The sequence below is a fragment of the Montipora capricornis genome, chromosome 2, assembly GCF_036669925.1.
Source record: "Montipora capricornis isolate CH-2021 chromosome 2, ASM3666992v2, whole genome shotgun sequence".
Taxonomy (NCBI): Eukaryota; Metazoa; Cnidaria; class Anthozoa; order Scleractinia; family Acroporidae; genus Montipora; species Montipora capricornis.
In genome coordinates, this window is record NC_090884.1 from 20638381 (window position 1) to 20656440 (window position 18060).

General features: G+C 37.9%; 1 protein-coding gene across 2 annotated transcripts in view; it reads left to right on the plus strand.

The window, feature by feature from the left end:
* Nucleotides 1-45: 45 nt before the first annotated feature.
* LOC138039059 (cyclin-Q-like) overlaps nt 46-18060 on the plus strand; it is an 18935-nt gene continuing 920 nt past the window's right edge. The window contains exons 1-5 of one of the 2 annotated variants that reach the window (XM_068885221.1): nt 46-274; nt 11634-11746; nt 12580-12665; nt 16303-16435; nt 16703-16921. In XM_068885221.1, coding sequence (XP_068741322.1) covers nt 178-274; nt 11634-11746; nt 12580-12665; nt 16303-16435; nt 16703-16921 — 648 coding nt within the window. In that variant the 5' untranslated portion in view covers nt 46-177. Of the gene's footprint in view, nt 275-7903; nt 8124-11633; nt 11747-12579; nt 12666-16302; nt 16436-16702; nt 16922-18060 lie in introns of those variants that run through there. The other variant, XM_068885220.1, reaches the window with a different exon arrangement.

Consider the following 18060-nt stretch of genomic DNA (forward strand, 5'->3'; position numbering starts at 1 on the left):
GTCACGTGACGCGTTTCCGGGACGATCATTGGCTCTCGTGAAAAAAACACTCCCGAGGAGAACAGAAAAATGGCTGCCTTTTGAGAATCGGTAGCTTGTTGGTTTCCGTTCTTTTTAGAGCGATCAAGGCTAGTTTTAACGCCAGTTTCAAGTGGAATGTATTCTTAGAGAACGTCTATGTTGTGTAAATCGTTTAAAAGTCCAATCCAACGAGCATCCTCGGAAAATTTGCTCCTGGAAAATTTTATTTCGTGGGAAAAGAGCTGCGAAACAGGTGAGTTTTTTACGCAATTTTTGATGTGGAAAGTTTGTTGCCACCGGGTACAAAAAGTTACTGTAATGTACAGAAAGGAGGATTCCTAAGGTTTCCGTTCATGTGTGAATTGGCTTGTACCAGGTGGCAGGGAAATGGTAATATTGTTCAACGTGAAGGTTATTTTTTTCTGCGTTACACCTTACGATCGGCACCTCTACATGAATGATCAATGATTCGATCAGATATGAATTTGATTTTGACTGTGATTGTCTCATTGGGAACGTAACCCTAGTATCAAATAGTTTAAATAGCTGCTTTTAAGGTCATTTATATTCCCTTTTCTGGTGAATGTCTAAGTTATTATACTTTTTAGCAGTCACAACTCAACGATCCTTGCGTTCAAGTACATGTAGTTACCAAGTTATGGATTTGCAATTAATTTGAGTTTAAAATCAAAATCAAAATCCATGTTGTATTAAAAGAGATTTCTTAAAACATAAAACTATAAAAGTTAGAGATAACAAGTTAAACCGACGTTTCGGAGTAGACATCACTCCATTATCAAGGTAAAAATGTTCTATGATGCTAAAATTACAGTATTAAAAACGATTGACGCTAAGAATTAACATAATAAGCACGTGCGAAATTGGCTATAAGAATACTTTAGCACGAATGGAATCCGATTGCACATTGAGGCTAGGCTTAAGTGTTCTTATAAACAAGAGGCTACAAGTAGCCTATACTCGGGCCTGCAAAAGTACAGTGAGTGGTGTATGGTTAATTTAGCGCTAAAGAAAAGAACAGAGAGAAGTTTGTCCTTCTCACATCGGCCTTACATTGCGATTCTCATGATGTTCGACTGTGTATGTAGTGAATACCCGGGCCCAGATTATCTTCATTACAGGTGGTGACAATGACCACTGGATCATGGAAACGAAGTAAAAATAGTGTATTTATGCCAAAGTGGCTAAGCCTGACATTGTTTTTTACTGATCGATGGGTATTCTTGCTCAGTGTTTGAGAAAGGAAACGCTAATTGAACGGCTTAAGATGAAACGAAATGACTCGTTGAAACATCTTTTGCAGAAAAAAATGAAAGAGAAACGAAGGTGAGATGTGAAAACATCTTTTCAAGATGACCAAACTTTCGTGCAGTGGTGCACGTAAAGGTCACCTTGTCACATGCGCGACACGTGAAGATGTGCACTATATCTCGACACTTGAAAACACTTCCAGAAGTGCAAAAGTTCCTTGAGGCCATGCCAAATGAATCCATAGCACGAGTATCAAATATTTAAAATATACCATTTGTTGTAATTTAAATACTCGCAGTAATATGCACCCAATTGTCAAAATAAATATGTTATTTGCCAGCTGGGAGGTCCGTATAAAGTTACTAGCTTTACAATCACTGGTTCCTCGTTAATCCAATTTATTTATTTATTTTTTTGTAATTTAATTACTTTTATTACAATTTATTACGAAGACTTGTTTGCATTACTAATTAACAGGAAAAGGGATAACTTGGGAATTTTTAACAATATATCGCTTTCTTCTAACCCAAAATCATTCAGATATTCAAAACGTCCTATGCATAATCCATTTCTTTCGCCTTTGTGTTTGTCAGCATTATGATTTGGAATATTTTAGGTTTACGTGTTCACAAGTTTGTTTTTGTATCTCGTAGATGTTTAGATTTCCAATTACACACTCTGTTTCCATTGGCCACTCTAACTCGCTGTGTAAATAGTTCACCCTAAATTCAAAATAGATACGTTTCGTTTCTGAGAAAAGAAAACATTCTTTTGCAAATCATACCGGGTATTCCTGATTTCTGCATAAATTTAAGTTCATTTTGAATTTACCAGTTCATCCACGCTGTTTGGAAAAGTGGTACATACACTGTACCACGTGCTTAGATTTAAACGCATACCTGAGGTAGATATTTTTGTAGTGTTTACGAGGAAGTGATCTCCCTTGCTAGTAATACGATGAAATGCGGATGACCTCGGTACGTTGTTACCCAAATACGTTCCTGCAAGTTTCCTCCTTTTTCTGCTGTTATAAAATAGACATCTCAGCCTTTTCTCTGTAATTCTGCTTGGTTCTCGGGCACGTCTATGTCGATGCTCACGCAAATCAAAACAAAAGTAAACAACTTTTGCTTATCGAGACCTGTATTTCTCCTTCGGAATGAAGTCTTTATTATCATTGAGAATCAAATAACTGTACAGCCTTTCAAACTACATCACAGTTATTTTCTAAAGAGCTGATCACACTTTCCACTGATGACATCAAATCTTGTGAAACTAGAACAGAACTATACACACAAGATGGCAGTGAACACGATCGCTAATATGGCTATTTGAACAAAGGATATAAGCTAGACCATTACAAGAAACAAACTGTTTCACAATGAAAAAGAAAAAAACGTAATAGACAAAAAACTTATCTCTGTAGTCAATGGTACACTGAGCGGGAGGCTATTTGTTCGCGGTGAAAATGGTACCAGCGTGAGGCCATTTGTTCGCTGTGGATACGTTTTTACTTTGTCTTCAGAAGATTCCAGTATAGCGTCCATTTGTTTGTGGAGTTATTTTCTTTGTCGCTGTCATCTTTAGAGTAGTTCTCAATAAGGTACCCGCTGCTTATTAAAGAATTAGTGTTTTGACTTGTATCACTTTCAATAGTTGCGTCCATTTCAGTTACATTCGAGTATATTCTTGTTTCATTCAGTTCGCGGAACGACCCGTTTCGAAGCTGACGCTTGACATCTTTTAGTGTGGGTCTACCGCGAAAAGCGTATGCCATTCTTTGTATGTGCTTTGAGCGCCCCAAGAAGAAATCGATTAACCCAACGCAATGCCGATCTTCAGTAATCCAAACAACGCATCACAGAGCTCTTCGTGATCTTGGATTACGTGGTTGCTTTAAATAACCAAAGTAAACAGCGCCACGTGGCTTCTATTGTGCATTACCCAATCAAAACACCGCCACGTGCTTTCTATTGTGCATTGCCAAATCAAACACGGCCACGTTTTTCTATTGTGCATTTTGCTGCACAGGAAAAAAAAAACTGAAATCTAACGTCTTTTATAACTCGAGCCCCTACGGGGCCCGAGTAATAACATTTCAAACACTAAGCAATCAAATTTGTTTTTACATTTTTTGAGGACCTCAAAGCGTTTAAGCAGGTCCCGAGGGATCGACCCGTGTGCGTTCTTATAGTGTCTGGCAATAGCCGAGGACTGTTGCTTATGTCCCTTTACACGATTGTGTAAATGTCCGCGTGTGTAGCCTACATAACCTTCATCACAAAGGTCACATTGAAATTTATATACAACACACTGCTGATTTATGATCGGCGGCTTTGCCTCTTTCACTTTCAGTTCCTGTTCAATGTACCAGCAGAAAAATTGAACAGGAACTGAAAGTGAAAGAGGCAAAGCCGCCAATCATAAATCAGCAGTGTGTTGTATATAAATTTCAATGTGACCTTTGTGATGAAGGTTATGTAGGCTACACACGCGGACATTTACACAATCGTGTAAAGGGACATAAGCAACAGTCCTCGGCTATTGCCAGACACTATAAGAACGCACACGGGTCGATCCCTCGGGACCTGCTTAAACGCTTTGAGGTGCTCAAAAAATGTAAAAACAAATTTGATTGCTTAGTGTTTGAAATGTTATTTATAAGAACACTTAAGCCTAGCCTCAATGTGCAATCGGATTCCATTCGTGCTAAAGTATTCTTATAGCCAATTTCGCACGTGCTTATTATGTTAATTCTTAGCGTCAATCGTTTTTAATACTGTAATTTTAGCATCATAGAACATTTTTACCTTGATAATGGAGTGATGTCTACTCCGAAACGTCGGTTTAACTTGTTATCTCTAACTTTTATAGTTTTAAAATCCATGTTAGTTAAAATAATTTTTGGAAGAACAGACGTGTAGGTACAGATGTATATAGGTATCTATAGATTCAGGTTTTTTTAGACTATTGTTTTCTGGAAGCATTAATGATGTAATTTTGGTTTTAGGGGACTGTCATGTGTTGTTGGATCAAGGAAATTCTGTTTTGAGTCAAGTATGGTTGACAGTGGATAGTTGTTCCTGAAAAGGCTGAAAGGAAGCTTTATTGCCTTGGACTTTTTTTGTTTACACCCCACATGTTTGTTCTTTTCTTACATGGCAAAATTTATTAATATATTATGTGATTTGTAGCTGCAGCTAGAAACAGTGTCCCATGCATAAGGTCTCATTGGGGTTGATGGCAGTAAAATAATTTTGGTAAAAAATATGTTTAAAGTTTTTATCATAACTTCTCATCTTGGTCCTGTGGGACTTCAAACATGCTCTACCATTTTGCACAAGGAACTTGTCAATCAACCGTTACCTTTTGGTGTATTTGCAATATGATATTTTGGATAGCAATTGATATATTTTTCTGATCCCTTATGTGTAGATATCCTATGTCTGTCACATAGTTAGTTTTAAGCTTTTATTTCCTGTAGTGTATCTTTATTATAGTTAGCACATGACCCCACAAGCATGTGTTATTGCTTTAATATTGATTGTGTTTGAATAAAGGATATTGTTGTCTTGTCTTGTAGATAATGCAAAACAGCCTCAGTTGTATTTGCATTGTTTCTGAATGTTACTTTTAAAGGGCAAACCATTAAAAAGTGTACAAAGTTTGCAGGAGTTCAGGAAAAATATTCAAAATATTCATTGATTTGAAGTTCCTGAAGCAGGTAAATCTTGAAGAGTTTACGCAACCATATTTGGAATATACGGCATTTCTTTTTGGGAATGTTCAAGTCCACAGAATTCATTTTCTTTATGTTGAGAAGTACTGACTGTTGACTCCATGGGGTTCCCCATTGACGAGTAAAATCGTCTGGTGTTAGACAGAGCAAAATACTCTGGGTTTAGACAGAGTAAAATACCAAGTATGGCCGGTTTAGGGGTGAAAGGGTTAAAGTGCAATCATTACTTTGACTTTCTTTCTTCATTTGAACCAAAACAAAAGTGACTAATCATCACCTCCACCATTGCTATACAACGGCTTTGGCTTTTAGAACAAAGTATCAAAGTTGAAGCTGGTGGCTCAAGGAGTAAACTTTGCAAAAACGTTAGGTTAAAAATACTTTTATGGTATTTGAGTATTATTGTAGAACAAATTTGCATAATATCGTTTAAGTCATTAAATCAATGAGAATCCAAATATGAGGATGCAGTTTGCTCAGGAGGGGTCTTTTTTTTTTTAAACAACCCTTAAAGGTAACAGAATCTTGTTTTCTGGATGTAGGCTAAAGAAATCTGACCCCTTAGGGGAACCAGTTCTACGTAAATTGACAAATGACTGGCATTTTATAATTCATAACACTTAGGTAAAAGCTACTTGCTTGCTTACCAAATTTTTCTACAGTTCCATTCATTTTTCAGATTGATAGCCTTAAATGTACTGCAGCAACTCTGCCCGCTGTTTGGTCTCAGTATCATAAGTACCCCCTTGGGGTAGTTTGTTCACTTCACCACCATTGTTTAACCCTATCAAGGGACTAAAGCAAGGATGGAAATTGATTACAGCTTAAATAAATTGGACCACTTTCCACTTTTTTTACTTCTTACACTTACTGCATTCAACTTTAATTTATTCATCCTTTGGAATGGTAGGAATGCTTACTATTATTTACAGCAATTGCTAAAAAATTCATTGCATCTAATGTTGAAATATTTTTTACATATGAGTCTTAAGTATTTATGAGTCAATGAGTCATGAGTCAATGAGTTAGTGCAGTTACCCTAACCCATAAAAGGAAAGCTAAAATTTCATAGAGTGCTTAGGCCTAATCACTGAAATGAGGGCTTAGGCTTGATCAATAAATTATTGCTATATTGACTGTGAGTCTCATTGACTCATGACTCATGACTCATTGACTAATTGACTCATAAATCATGGGACCTCTTTACATGTGGAAAGGTAACAGGAGTTATTTCTGTGAAGTCTTATCCAGAAAACTGCAACATGGGATTATGTCCCTTTCAAATGTAGCTTTGTATGCTTTTGCTCAATGTCTTTGAACGATTATTACGGAAATATGAAGTTATGGTTTTTCTAAAAGTTAAATCTAATGCAAGGGGATCAAAATTATTGAAGCAGCTGTGTTGCAACCAGAGTCCGCAAAGAGAGATTAGATAATTTGTTGTACTGGAAGTACTTAGTAGGCCAGCGTGAAATTTGTGAAGAGTTTTGGAGGGTGGCACTGAATCACCTTCAACAAGTTTTCTAAACTTTGAAAATACCTAATTTTATATCCTCCTGCTGTTTTATTGCTGGAAGATAACATCAATTCCTGATTAGGTAAGTATTTTTGTTGTCACATTAACCCACTACAATGTGGTGAAAGCGTATTATTAGCTGTAGTAATATTTTGCTACAGTAAAATTCTCCCTGCTGGTAAGCTGGACTTTTGAATCAAATATTGTTGTTTTGGCTATTCAGAGTTAACCTAATCTATGTTTATTTCTATAATTTGGAGGAAAGCAAACAATTGGCATTTTGCCACGCCCAGATTAGTCTCCTTTAGGGGTCACAAAAAGCTTGAGCCACGCCCGGATGGTCCCCTTTAGGGGTAAATTCAAAATTTCCCACGAGCATCCCCGTCTGTTCCATATGGGAGTCCCCCCCCCCCCCAGGGCTTCTAGTGTACCCAATATGAGGTGCTATGACATGTCAAGTATGATTTTGGTTATTATTACTGCTAAATTCACTTTAAACTTTATTTTTGAACGACTGAAATACATTTCTTAATTTTCCCTTCGGTCTTAATAAATTTTCCTCTAGGGACCTCTTGAATGGCAATTTTAACAACTTAATTTTGAAAAAAAATGCGAAAATCTTAACATTTTCTGTTAGATGCGGGACCCCGGGGAAACAGTGTGTAACTATTTAGTTGGAAGAGAAACCATTTGGAAATTTAGTGGTATCTTTTTTGTTCCACTTTTTAAAAGATAAACGCATGAATTGAAATCAAGATGGTAACCATTAGCTGGTAAGCTCCACAAACGAATTTCCACTCGAACACTAGCCTGGGACCCGTTTCTCAAAAGTCCCGAAAACTTTTCGGGCCCAAAAACCCATCTGTAAAGTTGCCAACCGCTTGTTTTAGAAAGCCGATCTTTTAACATGTTTTCAAGGTAACGAAAAGAAAAATAACTGTGAAGTTTGACGAATTAAATGCTCTCCGTTCTTGAGATACAAAGGGAATTGTGATACCCGAAAATGGCCCGTTAAGTTTCGGGACTTTTGAGAAACAGGCCCCTGAACCGAGACTCGCGTTGACCTTGAAATTTTAAAAGAAATTTCCCTCGTAGCCCTGTTGGCTTAAAAGAGAATCTCGCTGGCATGGAAACGCACTATGCAGTCTACATTCGTCCGTTTTACTGGCCTGAAAAAGGGTCTTTTTTGTCGACGGAGATCTAATAAAATTGATCTAATAAACACCGAATTGCAGCCATGTTTGATTTGAGGTATTGAAGTCACATGACAAAGCCTCGACCAATCAGACATTTTTCGCCAGTGAAAATGCACGATTTGCGCTCCCTATCTGGCGCATGCGCAGTCGTTTTTCAGCGCAAAGCTCTCGAGTCGCTGGCCAAGAGGATCGCAGCTCTGGGAACGAGAATGTGCAGAGCGTTTCTCGAGAACGCCAAAATCGAGCAAGCAAAAGAAAGGTTCTGCTAGCAGGGTGGGTGGTATCATGAGACCTGCAGAGCAAAACAGCGCGGGGATTACACCCACAACATGCCGCCCTTTCAGAGAAAAGCTGAGGATCACAAAGTTTATCATGGATGCAGGTAAGAGTCGTTTAGCATGGCGAGCAGTGAGTATCCATCCACAGGCTCCCCAAGCCCAGTGTGAGGGACTATGTATAACGACTCGCTTGTATGGGAAGACATGGACTGAGTGAGACCTGAGAAGATAATTTTACGAAAAACTTCTCAATTAACCCGTTGTGGGTCGCTTCCTTCCTGCAGTGCTGGAAATAACAGTCGGTCATCGGACATTGAAAAATGTCCAGCCAATTTCACATTATGATCGGACACGATGTCCGAGCCAGTCTCGCCAACACATTTTCACTTCTTCTCCACTTGAAGTCGAAGGTTCCAGATGTCTATGGAAAAGTAATTTCTTCAGCCACATTTGAAAGGAATACCGCTCGTTTCGCCAACGTGTCAGTTCGCCAACGACCTGTTCGCCAACGTATGAAGTCGGTTCGCCAACGTCTAATGTCAGTTCGCCAACGCTTATATGTCAGTTCGCCAACGTCCAAGAACACCTTTTTGGTTGAAAATAATTGTCAATTAGATAAGTTGCAATTCACCTCATGAGAGGGATTGTTGATGTGAACCGCCATATTTGTTATTGAACCTTTCAATGCGCCCCCGAGGCTGTCGAAAAGCCTCGCCTGCAGGTTTCGATACTGCTTCCACTGGACCCGCTTCAGTTTTTCATCGGACACAAGCCTGATGGTGACGGCTGTAAGTTTACTTTCTGATGTACTTATACACCACATCGTCCTCAGAATAGGCTCTCTGCAGGCCAAGCTCTTGCACCTGAAAACAAACATAGCCAAACACATAAGTTACCTAAATTTGGTTTATCAACGGAGTTGATAATGTAAATTGACCACCGTACAGAGATTCTAAAAGCTGACGTTTTGAGCGTTAGCCCTTCGTCGGAGCGAATCCGATTCGATTCGCTCTGACGAAGGGCTAACGCTCGAAACGTCAGCTTTTAGAATTTCTGTACGGTGATCAATTTACATTATCAACTCCGTTGATAAACCAAATTTTTGTATACTACTTCCCCACCGACGCAGCACCACAGTTTCTTTAGAAACTACCCCTTCACTCACATAAGTTACCTAGTTAAACACCTAAGTTACCTAGTTACCTAGTTTTTATATGTTCAGTCCAAACTAATTGCGATAACGTACCTTCCTCTACTTCTTCCCGTACTTCTTCTTGTAACAGAGAGAAAAGAGAGCGGTAGAGAAGCAGGCTGTAGGGGGAACATTAAATAGTTGAGTGGGGGAAGGAAAAAGTTTTGCCGCAAATATTTAATCACTGTTTCAAGCAATGCAAAAACCCTCTGCGAGAGTAGAACAAGCACGTAGGCGAAACTTGCGGGAAACAAGTGAACGCTTCTAAGCGCATAATCAAACAAACATATTTCAACTCAATGGCTCTTTAACTACGCAAATGTTTAATAAAAAGGTTTTACAGCAGGTTTATGTTCACAAATAAAGCCGTGGATGGCGTGGGAGAGAGAGAGGGAGATTGGGGAGAGTGAAACGAACATGTTCAAGCCGAATCAAACAATTCATCTTGGATCAAAGATCACATTATCTTCTTTTGATAATTTGTAAATACTTTTCAGGTCTATTTCACAAAGTATTTTGGATGTTGGCGAACTGACATATAAGCGTTGGCGAACTGACATTAGACGTTGGCGAACAGGTCGTTGAACGTTGGCGAAACGACCAGTTACCTTTGAAAGAGATAATGTGTTTCACGAAAGATATACAAGTGCAGTACAGCTCAAAGATAAGCGAACTTCGCACAAGCCTGTGCGTATGTTTCAACAGTATCTACGCCTACGCGTATGCCTTTGTTATTAACTGCCATACACTGTACTTTTGCTTTTTGTGGCATTGTGTACAAAAGGAAAGGAACTTTACTTAAGTGTCTAGTCTTCTAGCGCTGGAGCACTAAATGTAGTTAATGAATGAAGTTTTTGAAGGGACCAAGGACGGACAACCCCTGGATGACATTTTCATTGGGAGAAAAGCTTTTTATGCCCTGAGCGGGATTTGAACCCACGTCCTGGGATAGCCACGTAAAATCCCATTCGCCATCTAGATTGGCCATGTAGCCAGCATGGTTGCTCTGATAGTGCAGTGGTGATTACATCGAACAGGTAATCAGTTTAATACCGTTTAACACTGCGTTATTCATACAAAATTATAAGACAAAAGGTGTAAGAGAAGAAGTGTATAAAAAATGTAAGAAAACCTGTGTATTGTTGCATAATCATATTACATAATATGTAAGTTACAAAAAAGCTCATTAAGTAAAACAGTACATGAAATATAAAATGAAAAAGAAAGAGCGAACTCTATTCCGAAGTACGCTTAATTTGCCCAACACCAAGATTAAGGATTAACAAAAGGACTTTAAGTTTATAAATCATGCAATCAGGTAACCTTACAAAGAGTGCAAACGAAATCCCAAGAGAAAACCTATGGGATAATGCCATAATGCCAGAGAATGCCTATTCAATTTTACTGAAAGAAGGCATCATAGAACCAAGCCTTTCACCATGGCGCGCACAGGTCGTTGTGACTAAGGATGAAAATCACAAGAAGAGGCTAGCCATTGACTACTCGCAAACAATTAACAGACTCACACTTCTAGATGCTTTCCCGTTACCCAGAATAAGAGACATAGTCAACAAGATCGCCCAGTACAGAATCTTCAGCACTATTGATCTCCGAAGTGCATATCATCAAATGCCTTTCAAGGATGACGACAAGCCTTACACAGCCTTTGAAGCTTAAGACAATCTCTCGCAGTTCACCCGCTTGCCCTTTGGAGTTGCCTGTTTTCAGAGAGAGATGATGAAGTTAGTAGATGAGAATGATCTTGAGGCGAGCTTACTATTTGTGGCAAGGACCAAGAGCACTGCACCGGTATTGCAAGGTCACAGGTTCAAACCCTGTTGAAGTCCTGAATTTTCCAGGCTTCTCTATGCAATAGTCCTCTTTACAGTTGTGTGCTTAGTTACCTGGCATTTAAATGAAAGTGAGGCTGGTGTTGACCTTGTTATGATACAGACCTCCCTCCTTTTCTTATGTTAATGAGTTGATGTCATGTTAATTAGTAAGAATTTACATACATGTAAGAAAAGCAGTGAGGTTTCTATCTAAACAAGGTCAACTCCAGCTTCACTTTCATTCAAGCATAGAACTGTAAAATGGACTACTGCTAAAATTGCATCCACAACTGTGAGGATCATACTGTAGCTTCAGTTAATATCATTACTGTGAAATGTAGACAATTTAAGCAATTGTCTCTTTATAGACACCTGAAAAATTCAGGTTGCTTAAACAGGGTTTAAACTCATGACCTCTGCGATGCTAGTGCATTGCTCTACCAACTGAGCCATGAAGCCACACAGTTGGGAGCAAGTCAATTTTGTTGGGCTCATTTGTTCCTGTGAAAGAACTCAATGAATGAAAGAAATGTATGTATTGTACACACTACATACATTTCTTTCATTCAATTTTGTTTTTATTATCATAGGTCTTAGACTAAACCTGCACTCAGTTGCTTGTGCCTCTGCTTGTCTTTTGTATCATCGCATTGTGAAACACTTCTCCAGCAATCAATCCGACTTCAGATTGAACAATGCTATGGTGAGTTTCCTGTACCTTATGGCATAACTAAGAAAAACTCCTGCATAATAATTATAGTAAGCTTTTTTGAATGATGTTTGAGCACAATCATGGACAAGGTTTCAGGGAAAAAATACCATTTGTATAACTAACCCATTCAATGAAGGTTTGATTGGTTTTAATTTATATCACAGACCACAAACACACAAATTTAGACAAAATTAATCTGTGAGGTAGAACTATTGTAAATGGTTTGTTACATGTATCTACATGTATTTGTTAAGAATTAACCAGTTTTAAGCAATAATAATCATTATAAATTATATTTATTATAGTAGATACTGATGAAATACTAGCCTAAGGATTTTCTAAAAAAATCATATCTTCACAGAGTGCAGTGAAGATACGTACATGTACTGTATTAGTGTTTTTTTATCTTTCACGTTGTCATGTGAAGATATAGGTGTCATCATGAATACTAAGTAAACACAATTAGCCAATAAAAGCGAGTTTCCCCTTCATTGTTGGATACTTTTGTGCTGTAATATAATTTGAATAAAGCAAGTTGTTTTTAATCTGGACAGTTCATCAGTATCTATGTCCACTCCTGTAATAACAGCTTGGCAAAACGAATTTTATCTTCTTTTCCTGTTGGTATTGCACAGTCTCCTTTGCTGCGCTCACAGTTTGTGAGAGAGAGTATCAGCACTCAAAGATAAAATTCATATCCCTGCACGACCATGTAATATACTCTTTGTCCACAATAAAAAATTCGAATTTATTTTTCCTAGATGCAGCTCATGGATTTGAGTAATTTGCTTACCTTTAAATTTATGTACTTACTCCTGGTATAGCTTGTTGGAAGTACTGCTTTATACCTGGCATCTAAAATAGAGGAATGCCCTTGCAAGCTGCGAGATGTCATAAATGTTTCCTACAGGTGACAAAAATAGTATGGAAATTGACTAAAAACGGCTCTCTCACAATCCCTGGTAGAAATCCTGGCCAGGTGCCTAAGTAGGATCTTAGTACGATCCTGTTAGGATCGTGCTCAAGACCCTACCAGGATCCTGTAGGATTAAGATCCTATTTAAGATACTTCTGGATCCTACAGGATCCTTGCCGAACAACATACGCAATGAAACTAATTTTACATCTTTGCTTAAGACTTATTTTTTTAATGTACATGTAACTTATAATTGGGATCTAATTAAATACATACTATACTCTTAGCCCACTGACTCGCAGGTGTTCCCCATTGATGAGTAAAATCGTCTGGTCGGTTTGGATGTCAAAGGGTTAATGGGGACATTTTCAGTGAGTGTCTGAGTCTGGCCAGTTTTGGCCAGTTTGGACGGCAAAGGGTTAATTAATCTTATTAAAACATACTTTAAAAACTCATTAATAATTCATGAGCCTAACAGCCTATCAAAACACAGATAAAACGTCACATGTATGAGCTTTATATCCTGATAAAACACTCCTCACTAGTATTATTTATATAAAGAATACTTATAGGGCATAGCTTGTTTTTCTTGTATGCTAATGTTCACCTCAATTTGAACCATTGTTTTGAGTCCAGAGGGACACGCTCTTTGTGGAATGTTTTTTAAGCATTTCAAAAAACTTGCAGCAAGTGTTTTATCGGGTCTAAAAACACTTGGGTACACCTCGTGTTTTAAACCCCGATAAAACACTGCTGCTCATTTTTTAAACATTACATATACTACATGTACTTCTACCTTTTTTATGTGCCTTTGTAATCAATGTATATTTCAGTTACACCATTTCTTTCTGTCACGCGTTTGATTATATTCATATAGATATTTGTGTGCTATAAATTTTAAAATTATTATCATTATTAAACAATGCTTGAGGACAAATTTTGTTTATATCCTTTGTTTATTTTGAGAAACTGATAATACATAATTATAGTCATAGTCAGTCGGAGTATATTTACCCATGAGGGGCTTAGGAGTCGTAAGTCATTGAAACGCTGTTGAGCAACCATGATATATCACTTCAGAGGAGACCACAACACCGGGAACTCAATGCCCTACTCTTTGCAAATAATGTGTGGGTTCTTTTACGACCCACAGGGTTGTGAACCTTGTAGGGCTGTGAGTCTGGGCCTATGGTTTAAATATCATCCTTATCTGAGAAGACTAGAGAGTAAAGGTAAAGGTAAATTAACTTTATTTAACGTCAGCAGTTCCTTCACCTACGAGGCTGGTACAATGGAAGCCGATGGTGTGTTCTTTACCCCCCTCCCTCTGTCAGTGCTCCGTTTTAAAGTGCCCCTGTGATCAAAAAAACCACTTCCTTTTTTCCTTCAGATTTTGAAAGTGTGTTTGCTTAACACCTGACTGGCAAAATTTTGCGCTTTGATTTTTATCCAAAGGCCGTTTGCTTTGAGTGTAAGTTTTGAATTTCATGGTCAGCCATTACTCACGTTCAAAACTGACCGATTGGACCTCAGACGGTTGGATCCAGGGAAAAGTGACGTCAAAGGCTCACTAACTTAAATTTTCAGCGTGTGAACGCAGCTTATTATATATGCAAAGCGTGAGTTTAAAAGTCTGAAAGCCCAAAACCTCCGTGCTGCATATTAATTCTGTGGCGTACACACATATTGCATTCTTAAACTAGTGAGCCTTTAACGTCATTTTCTCCTCGATCCAGCTCTCTCAAGAACATAATGTTAGTAATGGTGGACCATTAAATAGGAAAATTACAGTTAAAATAAAGAAGTGTCTTTTTGAAATCAAGGCTTAAAACGTGGGTCACTTCGTGTTTTGTTAACATACCGGTAGTTTTGAAATCCAAAAAAAAATATGAATTGATTTTTTGCTCACAGGGGCACTTTAAGGGCTTTTAAAGCTATAGCTACAAGGATCAAAGGAAAGTCGAAACAGACGTTTAAGTCACCGAGGATCGAATCGGGGACCTCTTTCTCCGAAACCCGTGCACTAGCCAACTGAGCCACGACTGCTCCTACATGTAATAATAACTAACCACCTAAGTCTAACCATTTCCTGATGTCATTACAAATGCAGCACTTTCTCCCCAGTCAAAGACCTTGAGAGTTGGTCCAGCTGGAGTCAAACTCACGGCCTTTCGGATGGCAACCTGGTGTTCAACTTACTGAGTCACCAGTGCACGGATATTAGTACAATATATAATACAGTACATTAGTAATTTCATGCATTACTTGGGAAAAAAAGGGTTTCAGGGGAGGGACAGGACATCACAAGGAGAGGAATGGTTTTTAATTCCTAGACTGCATATTTATTATTATTATTATTATTAAATTATTATTATTATTATTGTTATTGTTATTGTTATTGTTATTGTTATTGTTATTGTTATTATTATTATTATTATTGAGCACTGTCCTTCTGAGTATCTTAAGAAGGATTTCCTGTCCTATTCTCGGTCTTGATCACTGTCATAATCTTATTCAAGATCCTGATAAGCAGTGGTTTCATTAGAAGCTGGTCACCTGCGGTATACAGTCGTCTGTTTGTCAGAAATTTGCCTCTCAATGCCAGCTACTCTTCCTTGATTTTCACTCAAACACTTGTAAAAGACAAATTAAAATGACCGCCCTTACATTGACTAGCCCAGGCATCTACTTCAAAAGTTATTGAAACCCCTGAGTGATTAACATCCTATTCCTAGTCAGGATCCTGTAAGAGCCTATGTAGGATTTCTACCAGGGAATTGTTAGCTCACACAAGTTATTTCTCATAAAATGATTAATAATAATTATTGTTATTATCAAAAGAGTGATTATGAAATTATTGTTAACCCTTATAGGAGGTTATCAAGGTTTGAAACACTTAGATTGGCTCCTGGTCGAAATACGATTATACAAAAAAGCAATGATTTTGCTCTAGTCTGTTCTTTGTGTTTGTGTAGAACATTTACACATACTCATTTTGTGTGTGGTTAAGGGAAAGCAAATGTTCAAGTGTACATGCTAGGGTTCTAATTTTTTATTGATTTAAAGTTTGTCAAGCCAGTTTAAGTTTCCTTTTCCTTTCTCTATTATTTATTATCATAACCTTAAACAAAGGAAAATCAAAATGAACTGGTTCAAAAGATTTTGGTGGAGCATAAATCTAACCTCGTAGACCTCTTTCATAATGGCAGCCAAAAAAAACATTCTTTTGCTTTGATGCTAAGAAGCCTTTCTAGCCTTGCTGCGTGTACAACGCACAAATTTTGAAAGAGTATTTGTTTCAAAATGAGGGCAGTTGGTCTAATTAACATAAATACAAAGAATGAAAAAGTGGTTGCCATTTATGCAAGTGGTCTATTCGCTTTTAACATAATCCGTGTTAATTTTTCTTAAAAATACTGCATATAGATCGATGTGAAATGGTTCCTCCATTTTATAGCTCTAATTGTTTCACATAAACTAACATCAAATCACACTAGTTAGTTGCACAGTGCCTAAGTTTAAAAAAGAAAAACACTTTTTAGCAGAATAATACCTGATGGATGAGTTTGTAGATGTTTCTCCTGGCAGATAATGTTAATGTGTATTGACTGTCATATTCCTCCTTTCAAAGGTTGTTACATAACGATATGGTGCCTTTGGATGTTGGATCATTATACTGGGAATTGCACGATAGTTTGGTGAATTGTGAGCTAATGATGCTTAGAACTCTACAGTTTCATGTAACTTTTAATAATCCACACAAGGTAATATTCTATAATCTCTTGACTGTTAGCATTCACATGTACAGTACAGTTTGCTTTCTTTTTGCATCTATTGTTTGTTTCTTTTTTGGGGGGGGGGGCGGGGGGTGTAGGGGAGGGTGTTCACACAACATGCATTGAATCCATCTAGAAAGAAAATTATCATTTAAGCCACTTTTGACCTAATTCACAAGAATTTGGGTTGACAGTATCAACTGGCACCTTGGAAATGTTTATCCTGGTTTTTTCTTTCTTTTATCACTCTTATAGTACCTTTTACATTACCTTAAATCACTTGAAGACTGGCTTGCGGAGGAGTCTTTTGATGCCATTGGACAACTGAGCTGGAGTTTGTTACAGGATAGTTTCCACACAACATTGTGTTTGCAGCACAGCCCATCTAATATTGCTGTAGCAATGATATACTTTGCACTTAACTGCCTTGGAATTACTGTACCAAGTCATGGTGCTCAAAGCACTTGGTGGCAGGTAGGTTTCAGTTGAGTATTCAGTTTACAAAAAACTTCTTTGTCCAACCTTCATCAGTGCGCTTCTGTGTTACATTGCATCTTGTGCATTGTATACATGTACATGTATTGCTCAGGACACTTTATGTTCCTTCTCTGCCTATTTCCAGTTCTAGTTCTGTTCATATTTTACCATTTTAACTACATTAGTGATTATTGATCACAACACACTTCAGAGAGATTATTGAATAATGATCAGACAAAATCATTGGGAATTGCAGCCTCTCCAAACAGAATTTAAATCGACTAAGATAATATTATGTAAGTGTGAGTCTCAACTAACTTACAAATATATTTAGGATAACAGACCGAAAAAGCAAAGAACTATGATCACGCAAGCGATATACACTCGTACTATAAAACACTCTACTAGAACTTGGTCAAGTCAGAAGACGGGTTTGTGCACCGTGCCACAGCTGGGGGTATAGACTATGAGATTAGTTGGCTCGTTCTCCTCTCTGTTCCATCATGTTTTTCCTCGGCTACTCTGGTTTTTTCCGCCCTTTAAAAAAGCAGAATTTGATGTAATATGGTTAGGGGTCGGCTGTTAGATAACTGGAATGGCTTCTGGGCGTTTGTTTGTTAAATTAGGTTATTGTTGTTGTTAAAGTTGCCAGATAGTTGAGGTCTTCAGTAGAGCAGATCCTATTCAATGTTGGATTTTAAAAGATGATTAAATTTTATTACTAACAGCAGGGTCGTAGCAAGGGGAGAGGGGGGGGGGGGGCGTGCCCCTCCACTTTTTGTCCTCAAGAAGTAAAAACACAAGAATAGAATTTCTTCTTCCAGAAGTTTGAAACAACAAGATGTCAATAATTCCCGACAGAATCATTCCTGATAAACTTTGATTACAGTACCATTTCCCCAGTTCATATTTTATTTCTTTTGTTCGGTGATAAAAAACTACAGATAAACCAGCTAAAAGATTACAGCAAATATATATCAAACTGTCAAATCGTTTTGACATCCAGGCGACTCACTCTTATCACTGGATTCGTCTTCGGAACATGATCTTAAATGGGCAATGTCCTCTCAAAAACCCCGAAAATCCAAGCAGAAGTCGCTCTTATCCTGGGTAAGGCCCCAGGATAATAAGGCAAA